The sequence below is a fragment of the Drosophila subobscura genome, chromosome J (genome assembly GCF_008121235.1).
Source record: "Drosophila subobscura isolate 14011-0131.10 chromosome J, UCBerk_Dsub_1.0, whole genome shotgun sequence".
NCBI lineage: Eukaryota > Metazoa > Arthropoda > Insecta > Diptera > Drosophilidae > Drosophila > Drosophila subobscura.
The window spans coordinates 9,102,498-9,116,962 of record NC_048532.1 but is presented as its reverse complement, the minus strand read 5'-3'; the positions used below and the strand labels follow the sequence as shown (position 1 = coordinate 9,116,962).

Here is a 14,465-nt window from a genome sequence, read left to right as displayed (position 1 = left end):
TACACATACAGGCGACACATACAGCATACAATATACAACTCTGCCAAACTGCCACATGCCCCACTCACCTGTAGAAAGCCGTATTTGAGTTCCATGTCCAAGAAGCTGTATTCCTTTGCATGAGCGGGCCGCTGCGGTTGGACGCCCGCCGTGCCCTGTGTCTGGGCCGGACTCGCTCCGGCAGCCGCTCCAGCAGCAGCACCAGCAGCTGGCACATTCGCATTGTCATAGGTCTTCGACTCCTGCACGAACAGACATGCAGACATGCAGACAGGCAATAAAGAGTTAGTGCCTAATCCCGGTCTGAGCTCCGACCTAACGTTGCCCCTTTTTTTTTTCGTGTTGGATCAGGCCAAAAGGCAACCTTCGAATCATAACTTAAAAATTCCCATTGCATTTGATGATAAGCCATACAAATCTCTCACTCTCTCTCTCTTTTGTTTTCCCGACCTTTGCTTTGCTTTTCCAATTTTACTATTGGTTCTGTGAGAGGCAATTTGTTGGTGCTCTGTGTTTTACCTTTGGCAATTTTCAATGTAATTTAACTCGAATCGACTTTCCCTGAGACTACAAAACTATTCGAAGGGCACTGTGCTGCTCCTCGGGTTATTGTTTGGCTTGCTTGTTTCTCAATACACCTTCGAGCAGGTACAGTGCGGTACAATAGCCATGACCATGCCTGATGGTAAATATTTGTTGATTATGCACTAACTTCATGCATTTACTGATGAAATTCCTGGCCAAAACTATACTCAATCGAATCAATAAACCATTATTTAGATACACTTTATGTGTGAGAACGAAACGTACTGTCCGAGCGAAGCTCTCTCTCTCTTCTATTGACTCAATCTTGGCAGCGTAAACTTTCACACAGATACTCAGTCACAGGCAAACGCACCCATAGTAATTCGATTTAGTTGTGTGAGTGTACTGGCTGGCTGGCTGGCGTTTGTGTTCCTGTCATGCATACCCAATGGTTCCGCCTCCTGCTCTGCGAGAACAAGGCACTGGGCTGAAAGTCAAACTATGCACTTGAGTTGGCTGCAGAGAAACTTTAACAAAACACTGAAAGAGCCGGAGCCAGAGCCACAGCCACAGCCATGGCCACAGCAGAAACAACAATCAACACAGAACAATCTAAACAGTGAAACACAAGATAAACTGGGAGTGGCTGTTGGGAGGAGCACAGAGAACTACCTTTAGGCCTCGATCCAAGCGACAAACACACACACAAATTGAATGTCCGTGTCGGTGTCAGAAACCCCAAACTGAAACCGAAAACTCACATGAAAGGCCAGCACATTGGAGAGGCTGGCAAAGATGGGCTCCGAGGCAAAGGCCAGCGTGTCCGCACTCTCCTCGACTGTGTGATAGATCTGAAGTATCTGCAGCAAAGACACCAACAGAAAGGTGACGTTTGAAAAAGTAATTATCGATGGGGCAGGCAAGTGGGATGACTCACTCTGGGATGACGAAAACGTTCCAGTGTCTTCACCGAGCTCTTGAGCAGCTCCGTTATGGTCTCCTTGCGACGCGGCTTGTGCAGCTTCTCCGCGACCTTTTTCTCGAAAATAAACACCGAACATTCCTGGCAAAACGAAGGGAAATTTTCCATTTGTGGCAAGGAGTTTTCGTGTGCTTTTGGGATTGGGGGAGAAGAAAACTCACCTTGTTGTCACTTTTGCGGTACGCATCGTGTATGCGCCAGGCGAGCTCTGGTCCGGCACAGGCCACCGGTTTGCCAATCTCAAAGTACTGCGTAATGGGATTGCCCTCGGCGACGCTCTGCGACGTGGTGGCTGCTGCCACATTGGTGCTCTTGAATTTGGCAAACATTGTGCCGGCGGGCATACCATCGATTAGCTTCGAGAATACATTCGAGAAGCTGCCCTGCCGCTTGGGGCCCGGCTGAACGGGCGGACTGCCGATGGTTGGGGCTGATCCGGCCCCACCTCCTGCCACTGATGGATCCCCGAGTGTTGCACCAGGTACACTCGCGGGTGATGATGATGATGATAGAGATGATAGACGTCCGCGTTGTCCGGCTCCTGCTCCTATTCCCACGCCTGAGGCAGCGACCGATGGACCGCCGACACCCACACCGCCCACACTACCGATACCAACTCCAGCGCCGACGCCCAGTCCCACTCCATTAAATGTGTCGCATTTCGTTGAAATCACCGTCGAATCGCCGAGTCCGAGTCCATTCACGACACCAATCCCACCACCACCGCCGCCGCCAGGATAGAGAGAGCCTCGCTTGAGCAGACCCACCTGCGGTGAGGGCAGGCCTCCGATGGAGGAGACCTTGCTTATGTCGAGCACCGTGCTGGCGCTCCGCTGACGTGACGCAATCGTTCCTGGACCCACTCCCACTCCCACACCCGCACCGACAGCAGCCACACCTCCGCCTCCAAACTGCTGCTGCTGCTGGCCAGCTCTGGCTGGTGAACCCGCTGCCACCGCTGCCGCTGCCACTGCACCTGAACCTGGACCACCACCCACTCCGACTCCGACTCCGGCACCCACACCCACTCCTACGCTCGCTCCTGGTCCTGGTCCCACTCCTGCCGCTGCACCGCCAGCCGGTGCTATTCCGATGGCGCTGCCACTGCGACCGCGTTGCACCTCCTCGACACTATCCAAACGAGAGAAAATTCTGGCCGCCGTTGTTGCCGTTGTCTTGGATGTCTGCCCAGCCGCCAATCAGGAGTCGCGTTTCGGCTTCCTTCGCTGGATCTACCTCTCAGTCTCCTTGGTCGTCTCCTTGGAGCGAGCGCTGCTTTGCCTCCTTCGTCGTCGTTGTACGCTGTTTTCCTTTCAAGTTCGCAAGGCTGCAATGAGAGGGAGAGTCAGCCATGAGTCAGGAAATAAATTTAAATTTCACTTTAATTGCGGCCACTTCACATTGCTCATACGCCCGGTTGGCTCGACAATGAAACCAGGAGCCACGAAGCCAGGAAAAACCTCATGGCACCGGTACTTAATGCGCTTATGGGACCCAACTCGGACCGACTTGTGTGTGTTTCATTCATACGTTCATTAAGAGCCAGGCAAAGCGAGGGTTCCTGAAACCTGAAAGCCCAAGAGTCCCATAAATTTAGTGCGAATCGGCGAGGAAAACCAAATGTATTTTCACAGCGTATGTTCAATATAGGCAAAAAATAACGTATAAAAAACAAATACAATGGCTGCCAGAGATTTATTTAATATGTAATCCCATGAATGATTTTGTTCTCTTGTAACTGTGCACAAAATAGTTTGATTAACTTGTTTGAATCTACAGATAGTCGAAAATGTGTGCCAGCTAAGCTTAAATTAATTACAATTAAATATGTGCAGTGAATAATTTAATTTTTCTTCCACTTTTTCCCCTGCTGCTGCTGAAATGAGTTGTATAATTTATGCTTTTCCCTAGAATCAGAACATGTTCCGCTAATTACATAGAAATATTTGTTAATAATTTGCAAATAAACATGATAATGATAAACTAATAATTAATTACATATTTGTGGCTGATAATTGAAAATGTTTATTTGATTTTGAGTTTCAATGTGCGTGAATTTATGGCCAGCGTTTGAAAAGGTTAATTCATTTGTTTGACCAAATTAATGTCTAAATATTTAATATTCATAATAAAAGTGGAAATTATGCGCTTGCTGCAAGTTTCACTCTGTATTGATAATGCCATAATTTTAATGTAATTTATATTTCAACGGAAAACAACCCGAATTAAAGGCATATTTAATTGGCAAACAAAATGAGCTTCGACGAATATGTAAATCAATAACACGCCCCAAATAATATCGGAAAATATCTTTGCTCGTTTCGTTCGGGTTTTCATTAAGCACATTCCAACAATTTGAAGCATACACCAATTAAGCGCTCCACAAGAGAGACAATATGTGAAGTTTTTGCTAAACCTCTTTTATCAAATGAACTGCACAAATTCTGCAATCAAACGAACACACACAGATTGCGGCGCCACAATCGAATAGTTTTCACAATAAATTGATATCTGAATAGCGATTCGATTCCATGATTCACTGCACTCAAAGCATTGTTTTAGCAATTCGAATCGTTAGCATACAAATATATAATGTACATATATAAAGAGCATTTCGGATTCGTTGCATGTCCTAGAAATAGAAATTGAGTTTTTGCTTTCATTTTCATGGCATTCTTTCGGTCGCTTTACACAAAACTGCACAATTAAAAAGTTAAATGAGTTTTGCCACCAGCTTCGGTCCATTCAATGCAGATGTCTGTGGGAATGTTTGTTTTGTAAAGAGAGGTGACGGAAACTTTTCATAAATTTATGATAATACGCTCAACACATAAGCTCTTTATTAATTGCTGAAAATTGCGACGAGGCAGAGGGCCAAAAGGCAAATGACAAATAAACAAAAAGCTTGGCGGAAAAAGCTTCAATTAAATTGCATAAATACTTTTAGATGTATTTTTGCAATTGGCCAAATGGAAACATGATGCAATTTGACTTGCAAAACATGTGTCAAAGTCCCTGTTCATGCCACGAGGCACGTCGCTTACACGTTGCTGCACACCCCATCCCACTCCCCAACGGAGGAGGAGGAACATCGGAGCCCCAGCTCTGTACATTTATGTCTGTACATTCTCTGTGCACTGAATTATTCAAGGGCGGTAAACATTTTGGCAAGAGGCACCCAACGGTCGCAAAGCCAGCAAATCGACTCGAGACAACTCGCAGTCAGAGTCGAAGGAAGTCCCAGGGCTCTGAGGGAGGAGGGGCACGGGGGCACAAACGAGGGTACATAAATTTTCCAGCAAACGTAAAACTATTTAGTGAAAACATTTACCTTTTGGCTTTTTCCCTGCCATTTCCCAGAAAAGTGCGACCACGACTAAGGCCCATGGATCTGGGATCTGGGCAAAGTAGCGTGAAATTTTTACGTTAAATAAATTGTGTTGATGGTAAATAAATAAAATATGAGAGCCGAGAAACTTGGCCGCATTGTATGCTTAATGGTGTCTGTACTCAAACGGAACAAACTTCCAACTGTCGAGAGGTGGCGGCAGCAGACGGCAGAACGGACAGACGGACAAACGAATGGCGACACCGGACACGGACCGATGATGGCTAACAGACAGCCAGAATGGCAGCAGGACAGCAGGGCAGCAGGACAGCAGCACAGGACGAAGGCACGACGGTATACCGATTGGCGGTGGCAACTTTCTAGGTCAGCATTTTGCAATCGAGGACAAACAAGCTTAAATATTTAAGACGGTTAAGCAAGGCGAACGAATGCGATTCGGTTTTATGGTATTCCGTTTGTAATCTACTCGCAATAAGTCCATGGAATTTTTATTCTGAATTGAATCATTTACTTGGCTTGGTTGTCTTTCTCCAAAAAATGTTAAAAGAAATTTATGCCAAGAATCTCTTACTTCTTCCCTATGGAATTATTTTTTCAATAAAAACTTGTAAGGATAAAGAAATCAATCGGTGAATGAAAGTGTCCGCAAATATAAAAGTTTGTACAGATTTGGTTTGCTTTGTTTTGTTTGAGAACGAGAATCAATGCAATATTTTCCATACATTAAATAAATACTAAATAAACAAAAATAAAATAGATTGAGCAAAAGTTTAATAAATGCATGTATCTGTATTTATGTATAATTTCCAGGCATTAAACCAGAACTGAATAAATATAATTAAATCGCAGCAGCAGCAGCAGAAACAATTCCAGATCCATATATTCTTTCTGTCTGAATAAAATTCATTTAATTTATTCCAACTTAAGAGAATTCCCATTAAAAATGCAGGCTTATAAAATGCGATGAGACCGACATTAAATGGGAAGATGCTATACCCGTATTGATCCATCATTATTCCATTTTCAGATTGTGCGAGTCCCAACTTTAATTAGCGGGAAATTCGAGTTTTTAATGGTAGTGGCTTATCCATTGACCTGCTATCAAGTTCCTAATAAATCTCATTGAAAAAGTTAGCGGGCAAAATCGCTGTTAATTTCAATTTAAATTTTATAAAGGCTATCCTCGCGCACCTCAGCGCTGGCAGCGGACGGTGGGAGAGTGGGGGTTGGGGCTTTGAGTGGAAAGCTGTTAATGCGAGCAGCTCGTAGCTGGGATACGTGGACATGCGGCACGGTCCGATTTTATTGATTGCGACATGAGCACGAGTACGGACATAGACGCGACTGTGGATGAGGACGCAGGCACGGACTAAAGTATCCAAAATTAAATGATAAAAGCGTTTCGTAAACACAAACACCAGAGAAAGTATAAATACTTCGGTGCAGAAGCTTTGGATACACTTTCGGAGCAAGAGAATTATCTGATAACTTGAGAATTATCTAAATGATTGTGATTTTATTCAAATGTTGTTTTAAAAGTTGCTGGAATTATCTTCACAAAAAACTTTTCCTACGATCCAACAAAGATTCTTCATGCTACAGAACAAACATCTATTCAAAGTCGTGGTACCCTCCTGTGTATCTCTACAAAAAGAAGAACGAAAGGAAATGGCACAGCGCGCGAGAATTATTTTTGGCCACCAAGAAGCAGAGAGATTTGTGTGTGTGTTGTTGTTGTTGCTGTCGTTTTTTGTTGAATGTTATATTTTTGACAAATTGTATATGTATGTGTGTGTGTACGCATTTAAGGTTCTGCTGAGCGTTAAATATTTTTAGCCCGAAGTCAGACGAAGATGCGGCACAAAAGGCAGAACAAAGGAGGCAACAGCAAAAGCAGCAGCATGTTGGCCAAGCAAAGCGCTGATTGAAGACAAATACACAAACACACACACACACACACTTTAACACACAGATGGAAAGACAGAAAGACAGGCAAACAGGACAGGAACGAGCAGACACAGTGGCCAAAACAAACACACGTACACACAGAGGCACACAGATGTCTCAATTAGAAAAAAAAAAATACGATATGATGGTCCCTTTAGCCATAAACACATACACACACACATGACAGCAGGACTAGCGTGTGTGTGTGGCAGTTAGGGCCAATGTGACTGTGCGCCATCTTTTGTTTGCATTTGCCTCGTTTATTGTCCGCCGCGTCCAAGAGAGAGGGACAGAGGAAGGGAGACAAAAGCCACTGTTACAGATGTGTGTTGGTTGCGTGACACGAAAACACACAAGGATACGAATATGAGCCAGGCATCTCTGCTGTAAAGCGTTGCGATAACTGGACACATTTCCATCGCATACTTTCAAGGGTGCTGCCGCTGCTTCTGCTCCTCCCGCACTCAACCAAAAGCAAATTCCTGGAATTGCCGTCAGCTTGGATACATTTCCATTCCCCGGATGCCTTCGAGCAGCTGCATTTCCATGGCATACTTTCGAGAGTGCCCTCTGTTGCAATTGCAGCTGCTGCTTACCAGCTAATTACGCCTCTGGCAGGTGGTTTCACTCTGCCTCGAAATGTCCTAATAATCTTATACAACTGAGAAGATTGCTCGCTCTCTCCCTGCCTCCCTCTCTCTGTCCATGTAACCCTCTTAAAGGGGCAGAGTTCAATACTCCTGCCCTGTCATTGGTCTTGATGGCCGCCATCTCATGCCACTCTCCTCCCTGCCTGGGTGGGTACCCTCGGGCCAAGTGCGCACATTTGCATATTACGTATACGGCACGTGAAACGTGCCCAGGGAGCAGAGCTGTTGCTTCTGCTGCTGCTGCGTCTTCTACGTCCCCCACCCCCTACTGTAGGCTACTGCTGATGCTGCTGCTCCTGTCACTGAGGCATTACGGGCTGCTTAATTAAATCTTTTGCGTAATTTGTTTAGTTATCCTCCATAGTATCCACTTGAAAATTGAATGGAACTGTGTGTGTGTGTGCGTATGCGGGGCTAAGTGTCGAGTGAGGGGATCGAAACAAAAGCTGCTTAAGCATTTGCTTAAGTGTTGCAGACGAGCGGTTGTAATTGAATTGTGGCTAACTGCAACTTCCACAGCAGCAGCACCAGCAGCAGCAGAACCAGCAAAAGCAGCAACACAATTGTGGCATAATTATTGTATACAAGAGGCCGCCAAGAATTGTAAATTGTTGCCTCAGAGCAACTTGCCGAAAACCAGTTATGAAGCTCATTTCAGAACAGCCACAGGGCACTCGAAACACTAATTAGAAGCTTTGTATCTATGCGTTGAGGATTGCCCAAATAATAAGAGAAAATAAACCCCTAAGAATATTAGATACCCACTTCTAACCCTTTATAGTGGGAAGGAAGCTGTGGTCTGCCCACTGGCAAACAAATTTTCACATCGAAGATGGTCTCGTCTCGCATTAGGAAGAATGGGCAATTAGTTTTGTTTTGGGGGGAAGAGCTGCTACTGAGTGTCGATTCCTCTGCTGCTTTGGCTGCTTTTGTTATTCTTCCGCGTGCGTGAGCACAATATGTTGCCATGTTTGGCTAGGCGGCTTAATTGCCACGGCCAATATGCGTCAAAGTCAGGCCTCACTGCGTTAATATGTTTGTTTGTTTGGGGGGGGGGCCAGCCTGCTCGGGTCCTGAGTAATCAGTTTTCAATAATGCGGCTCCATTCCGGTATTTAACAGCTTAAGCAGCAGCAGCAGCAAGAGCAGTCAAAGCCAAAGCTCTTTAGAACGATCTGTCGAAGCGTGGGCGAAGCGCCTGTTTACACGACGTTAAGACAACGGGCGCGCCACTCTGCAGATGCCATTCTGGATGGAAATTGAATTTGATTGCTTATTAGTGCACACGCAACATGAATTTTAATATGCCATGACCCAGCATATGCCAGAAATCGCATTCATTTGGAATCCAAATTAATATTATTGTAGCCAACATTCAATGCGGAATTTAATCTAGTCTTTGGATAATGCCATTGTATGGCTTTTATGTCGATTTAATTAACGCTTTGACTTAAGAGGGATTTGATTTCAATTGCTAATATTTGTAAGGCAAGATCTGGTTATCGATTCAACGATTCGAATTGTTATTAAATTTTAGTCGAAGAGAAATGGTTTTAATAGCTAGTTATTTTTGCATGATTTTTGTAATTTCTGCTAACAACAAGAATTTCAGGGTCCTATCAACTGTTTGCCACGGCCATATAACTGGCATGAATTCCCCCAAACTCAACCAAGCCACACAAAATTCACAAACCCTAGCCCCAATACCACATTTATGGTCGGCGCGAGCCTACAGAGACATTGTTTTCCTGCCAATTGCAATGCAATTTTCCGACTAGTGGCAAACCCCAAACACAGTTCATAATTTTCGCAAAACAAAATTGGACCAGCAAAAAAATGTGCAAAAAGCCGCAAAACATTTCATGGCAGTCGAAAAATGTATTTTTGTGGGGCATGTGTTGGCATGGCCAACTGCTGGAACAATTTTTGATATTCAATTTTCGATCCCTACCCGGCCCCCAATAGAGATGGCAGCCTAATTAATATTGTGGGCACAGAGCACAGTGTCGGGTGATGCGGAGAATCAATGGCAAATATTTTCCACAAATTTCCATGGAAAATTATGAATTTCAGAAATGCAACCTCCTGCCAGGCGACAATGAATGGCAAATTGGTGCAACGAAAAATGTTTGGTAAATATATTTTGCGAGAGCTTCCAGAGTGTGTATGTCGGCAAACTAATCGAGCGGAATTGTCAGGATAAAATTGTGTTATTCACGAGTAGAAGCAGTTTCGGTAGCTCCTTTACGTCCCCGCTCAAAGGCCATGCATGTTGTTTGTGTTTGCTGGAGACTCGTACTCGTATGATTTTAATATGGTTAAAAATGTAAAAAAGGCTTTTACTTGCTGTAAAAGCAGGCAGCAGGGTCCTTGTCGTCATAACCAGTTAAACATTAACTGACAGTTAAGCAAACGGGCTGACTGGCCCCCTAACGAGCACTTAAATTTATCACTTAGTTAGCATACTGCAAAATTTAACTGAAAATTTAAAGACTCTGTCACGGTCTCTTCAAAAACCTCTCTACACGCCCGTGACTAAAACCTGTCATCAGGATAGGAATTCGAAATATTTTTCATACAGAAATATTTGATGTTTTTCATTAATTCATTTTTCATTTGACAACTAGGTGACAGCAACAACAACAACATTATAATAACCATAAACCAGATGTGAAAAAAGTGTAGGGAATCCGCTAAAAAATGTGTCTGTATGTGTTGTTTTCGTCAACACAGGCAGGACTCAATTACGTGCATAAATGCAGTACTAAAAACACACACACACACAGTCACTCCCCATAAATATACAAATACCAGACACAGACAAGGAAGAGAACAGCACAACAGCAGGAGGAAGAGGAAAAAAAACTGCAAACAAAAGCCTGCAGTCCCCCACCCAGCCCGCGCAAACAACACCCAAAGACCCACACACACACACACTGAATGCTAAAAGTTTTTCTCTACTGCTGCAGGCCCCAGTACAATGCCTTGAATGACTTAATGCTTAATGGCATTTAGGGGGCAAAAAGTAGAAATTATTTTAAATTGCAGAGAACTTTGAGGACTTCCATGCCGCCGCTGTTTCCAGAGCAAAAGACATTACAAATTATATCATTATGCTGGTTTTTCTGCCCGTTCTCTTTCTGTTCTACACTTGTGTCTAAAAATAAAACATAATTTAAGTATCCTGTTGCTGCAGCAGTTATTTAAAATCACTCAAAATTGGCAACATGCTCAAGTTTCAATCCTGTTGCTCCTGCTCCTGCTCCTACTCCCGGCCGGCCTCCATCGCACTTCGCGTTCGCTTCTACTCATAACTTTTGATTTGCGTTTCAGGCGAAATTATAAGCCAGAAATTTGCATAAGTTTGAGGAGAAATTTTATGCCAGAGATGGCAACAGCAAAAACCCCCAGCGAGTGGCTGATGCAAAAATTATTGCATTGAGAGGCCATTCGTGGGTGGAAGTGGAACACTTTCCATTATATTGTTTTTCCTTTGGTACGCTTATTGAGTTGCATAATAATAATAGCAGCACCCTCTTGTGCGTTGACCTAAATTGTGCAAAGTATGTTGTTTCTTTTTTGGAGGATGCTTCAATCACGGCCATCAAAGGACCCATTTTTTAGCGAGTAATTAAACGCGAAAATGTTTATTCTGCCATTCACAACTTTTGCATTAGTTTGTGGGTTGTTTTTCTGCTTTAACGACAAGAATTTAAGAAACATATTTTTGCATTGATAAAGCATTCATGTCAAAAAGCCAAAGTATCAAATATAAGTCTTTGTAAAAGTTTCATTCAATTCGATTCAATTTCCTTCTGCGATTCACAATTCTTTTGTTATTTTCTTTCTTACAAAAAAGAATATGAAATCAATGGGTATCGCTTCTATTGTGTATCTATAATACAACTGTTATTTTCCCTTCTCAAAAATAAAGATATATTCTTATTTCATCAATATGTACGTATTTACACACATACACAAAAATTCCAACTAATTGAAATTATTGACTGCAATTTATTCACGACCAAAAGATAATAGATTTGTATGAAAAATGGCAGAAATGTAAACTCATAATTAATTGAATTGAAACAAATGGTAATCCGACCACTACTCGTCCAAGTTTTTATATTAAATTCATACAGAATGTATATATCTGAAATTAAAAGTAAACAAAATTCAACACATTAAAGCACTATTCTTCATATTTTAATCTCTTTAAGCTTCGCCCTTAAAGCTGGCAAATTAAATGGTGTCAGACAGATGGATTATTTAAAGCTAAAGCTTAACAAGCCGGAACACTTGAGACTTTTAAGAATTTTCCTTTGTTGTTATTCACATTTTGTGCTACACTCGAGAGAGCCTTTCTCTGTGTGAAATAAATCCCAAGAAAATTGTACTTTAAGGAAAAACAACTAATGAAATATTTATTCTGCCCAACTTTACACTTATTTGCAGAGAAATTGTCTTAAACCACAAATCTTAAATGTCTTTAAGTTTAAATCCCGCCACAAGGTCATGGAATTTGCCCTTCGCAAATTAAAAGAAAATACTGTCCATCAACATCTGTCCTCGACATTTCCCCTCATAATCACTAATTAATTAACAAAGGCAGCATCTTTATGAGGGTGTTTCCATTCCGAATCCCAGTCACAAAAAACCCACAATATCCAGCAAAATTCCTGCCAAGTGATGTACTTTTTAATTAGTTGCCTTTATGGCAGAGTGTATATGTGAGTGTTTAATGCATTTTGACAGTCGAAATCAAGAGACAAAAGCCAGGACGGAAAGCTTTTAGAAAGTTGAAACGTTTTGAATGCTATTCTCAGTTTTCAGTGGCACTCGAGATTTGTTCACTCACCTGAAATGGCCAGGGAAATGCCACAGACCAAAACAAGAACCGCAAGGATCACAATCCAAACCGAGACCGAGACCGACACCGACACCGAGCTGTGGCATATAAAAAATACATTCTCTCTTTTATGAATGACATAAAACACGGTCAAAAGTTTCGAAAAGTTTCAGGAATTTCACAAATTAAAGTTGCCAGCAATTTATGTTGCTCGATTTTAAAGGAGCAAAAATTAATATTATTAAAAAAATTTTAAATTGGAATGAAAAGCTGCGAAATCCATTCACATTTTTTTCGAGTACTTATAAATTAACGGCACATTTAACGGTTCACGCTTCGGCGACTCTGAATAGCAGGGGGTCGCCCCTTTTTTTTGGGGGGTTCGTCACAAAGAAAAGGCAGCGGCACTGCGACGGCAACGACGACGACACTTTCACAATAATTAAAACGCGTTTATTTGCAGCACAATCTCCTTTACTCTTTCACTCTATTCTCGATTCCCCGACTCTCGGCATATACAGGTGTACACTGTACAGCAAGTGTGTGTATTATACCTGAAACTTCTCTCTCCTGGGTATGTGTACTTGCTGACCGTTGCGATATGCCTTTTCACCGATTTGTCGATTTCCCACTGAAGCTGAATGAAGTTGAATCCTCGCGCTCACTCAATCCTCGCACGTTCGCACGCCGTGAAGTCCCCAAACAGACTGAGTGTGCCGTGCCTGACTCCGGCGCGAGGCGATGCGATGCGACGCGTGCCGCCGCGAAGCAACAGCTAGCAAAAGTCCCAATCAAACATAAAAATTGCCCCAAACTGTTGCGCAAAGAGGGGAAGTCCCGAAACCCGATACCGACACAGCAGAAGCCCCAGTAGCAGTCCCCAGTTTTAATCCCAATCTCGTACATGTACTAAAAAGAGGAGGCGATGGCTAGTGCGCAGGCGCCATGAAGAGGGGCGCCTCCTGTCCAAGAACAGCTGAGAAGCAACAGTTTGTTGTGGCAAGGGGCCGCGCGGTAGTCGGAGCAAGGACAGACAGGCAGGCAGCCAGCCAGCCCGCCAGCCGGTTCTCAGAAGTGGGTCTCTCAGTCAATGTCACACTCGTGGAGTTCTACACTTGGAAGGGCATGTAAATGGGCTTTCCGTGGGGGCAGGCAGGGCATGGGTGGTGGGTTTTAGACCAGGACGAGTACGAGTACGAATACGAGAACACCGAGGCCGTTTGGCAGCTGATTTGACTTTCACGCTTGTTGCGCCTTCAACCTAAGCCCTAATAGGGGTTGGTATGCTGGTGGGTGGGTTGTTGTGGGTGGTTAACATTTGAAAAGTGCGTTCCAAAACGGGGCAATTATGGCAAGCAGTCGGTGCCGATGAAAGGTAGCATTCTGTAGCGGCTGGACCTGTCTCTACCTACCTATGTATCTCTTCTGCTGCAATTAGTATGCAGAGCAAGAACATTAACGCAATTTTATTTGCACATTAAGAAGAGCAGCATCAGCAGGTGACCTCTGACCCGAGAGCCAGACGAGCGTCGCGAACGTGACGCACATATATCAGGTGTATTTAATTAGATGGCAATTTTTATTCCACACATGAACCTCCCCTGTGTCCTGTCTCCAAAGTTTACTTTATCTTTTCCGTTTATTGTTTCTCCGCCGTCGCTGCCGACGATGCGTGGGACACACGACGTTAGTCAACACTGATTACTGTCTGCTTTTCTGATGGCGATGACACAGCAATGGGCGATAAATGAACGATCATAACGGCCGAATCGATAAAGCAGAGCTACACTTTGTTCTTAAGGATACTTCGATTTGAGTGTGGGGTTTTTGTGTTAAATTGTTAAGGTAAGCATTTCATTTCTAAAGATAAATGAGAACTTTTATGGCCTTGCCCACACTGGGCTGGGCCCTAATGAAAACTAATAATTGAGCAAGCTCTTAATAAATATTTGTTCAATTAGCAAAGTACTCACAGATGCACTAAAATTAATGGCAAGGCTAAATCGTAAGGTCATCCGGCAAAAGTGGCACCAGCAGCAGCAGCAGCGCCAGCACCAGCACCAGCCACAGGAGAAGCAACAGCGAAAGCAACACCAAAGGGAAGGCACAAGCAAAACGAAGCGAAAGCACTTGCCCTGTCGCCCTGCCTCAGTTGATTCCGCCG

General features: G+C 43.6%; 1 protein-coding gene across 5 annotated transcripts in view; it reads right to left on the bottom strand.

Moving 5' to 3' along the window:
- Positions 1-12,993, bottom strand: part of LOC117894019 (SCY1-like protein 2) — a 30,317-nt gene extending 17,324 nt beyond the window's left edge. For 4 of the 5 annotated variants that reach the window (XM_034800855.1, XM_034800856.1, XM_034800853.1 and 1 more), the window contains exons 1-4: positions 1,669-2,699; positions 1,463-1,588; positions 1,287-1,385; positions 69-242 (exon numbers count right to left, since the gene is read on the bottom strand). In XM_034800855.1, the coding sequence (XP_034656746.1) occupies positions 69-242; positions 1,287-1,385; positions 1,463-1,588; positions 1,669-1,851 (582 nt within the window). In that variant the 5' untranslated portion in view covers positions 1,852-2,699. Of the gene's footprint in view, positions 1-68; positions 243-1,286; positions 1,386-1,462; positions 1,589-1,668; positions 2,835-12,855 lie in introns of those variants that run through there. The other variant, XM_034800857.1, reaches the window with a different exon arrangement.
- Between the last annotated feature and the right edge of the window lie 1,472 nt (positions 12,994-14,465).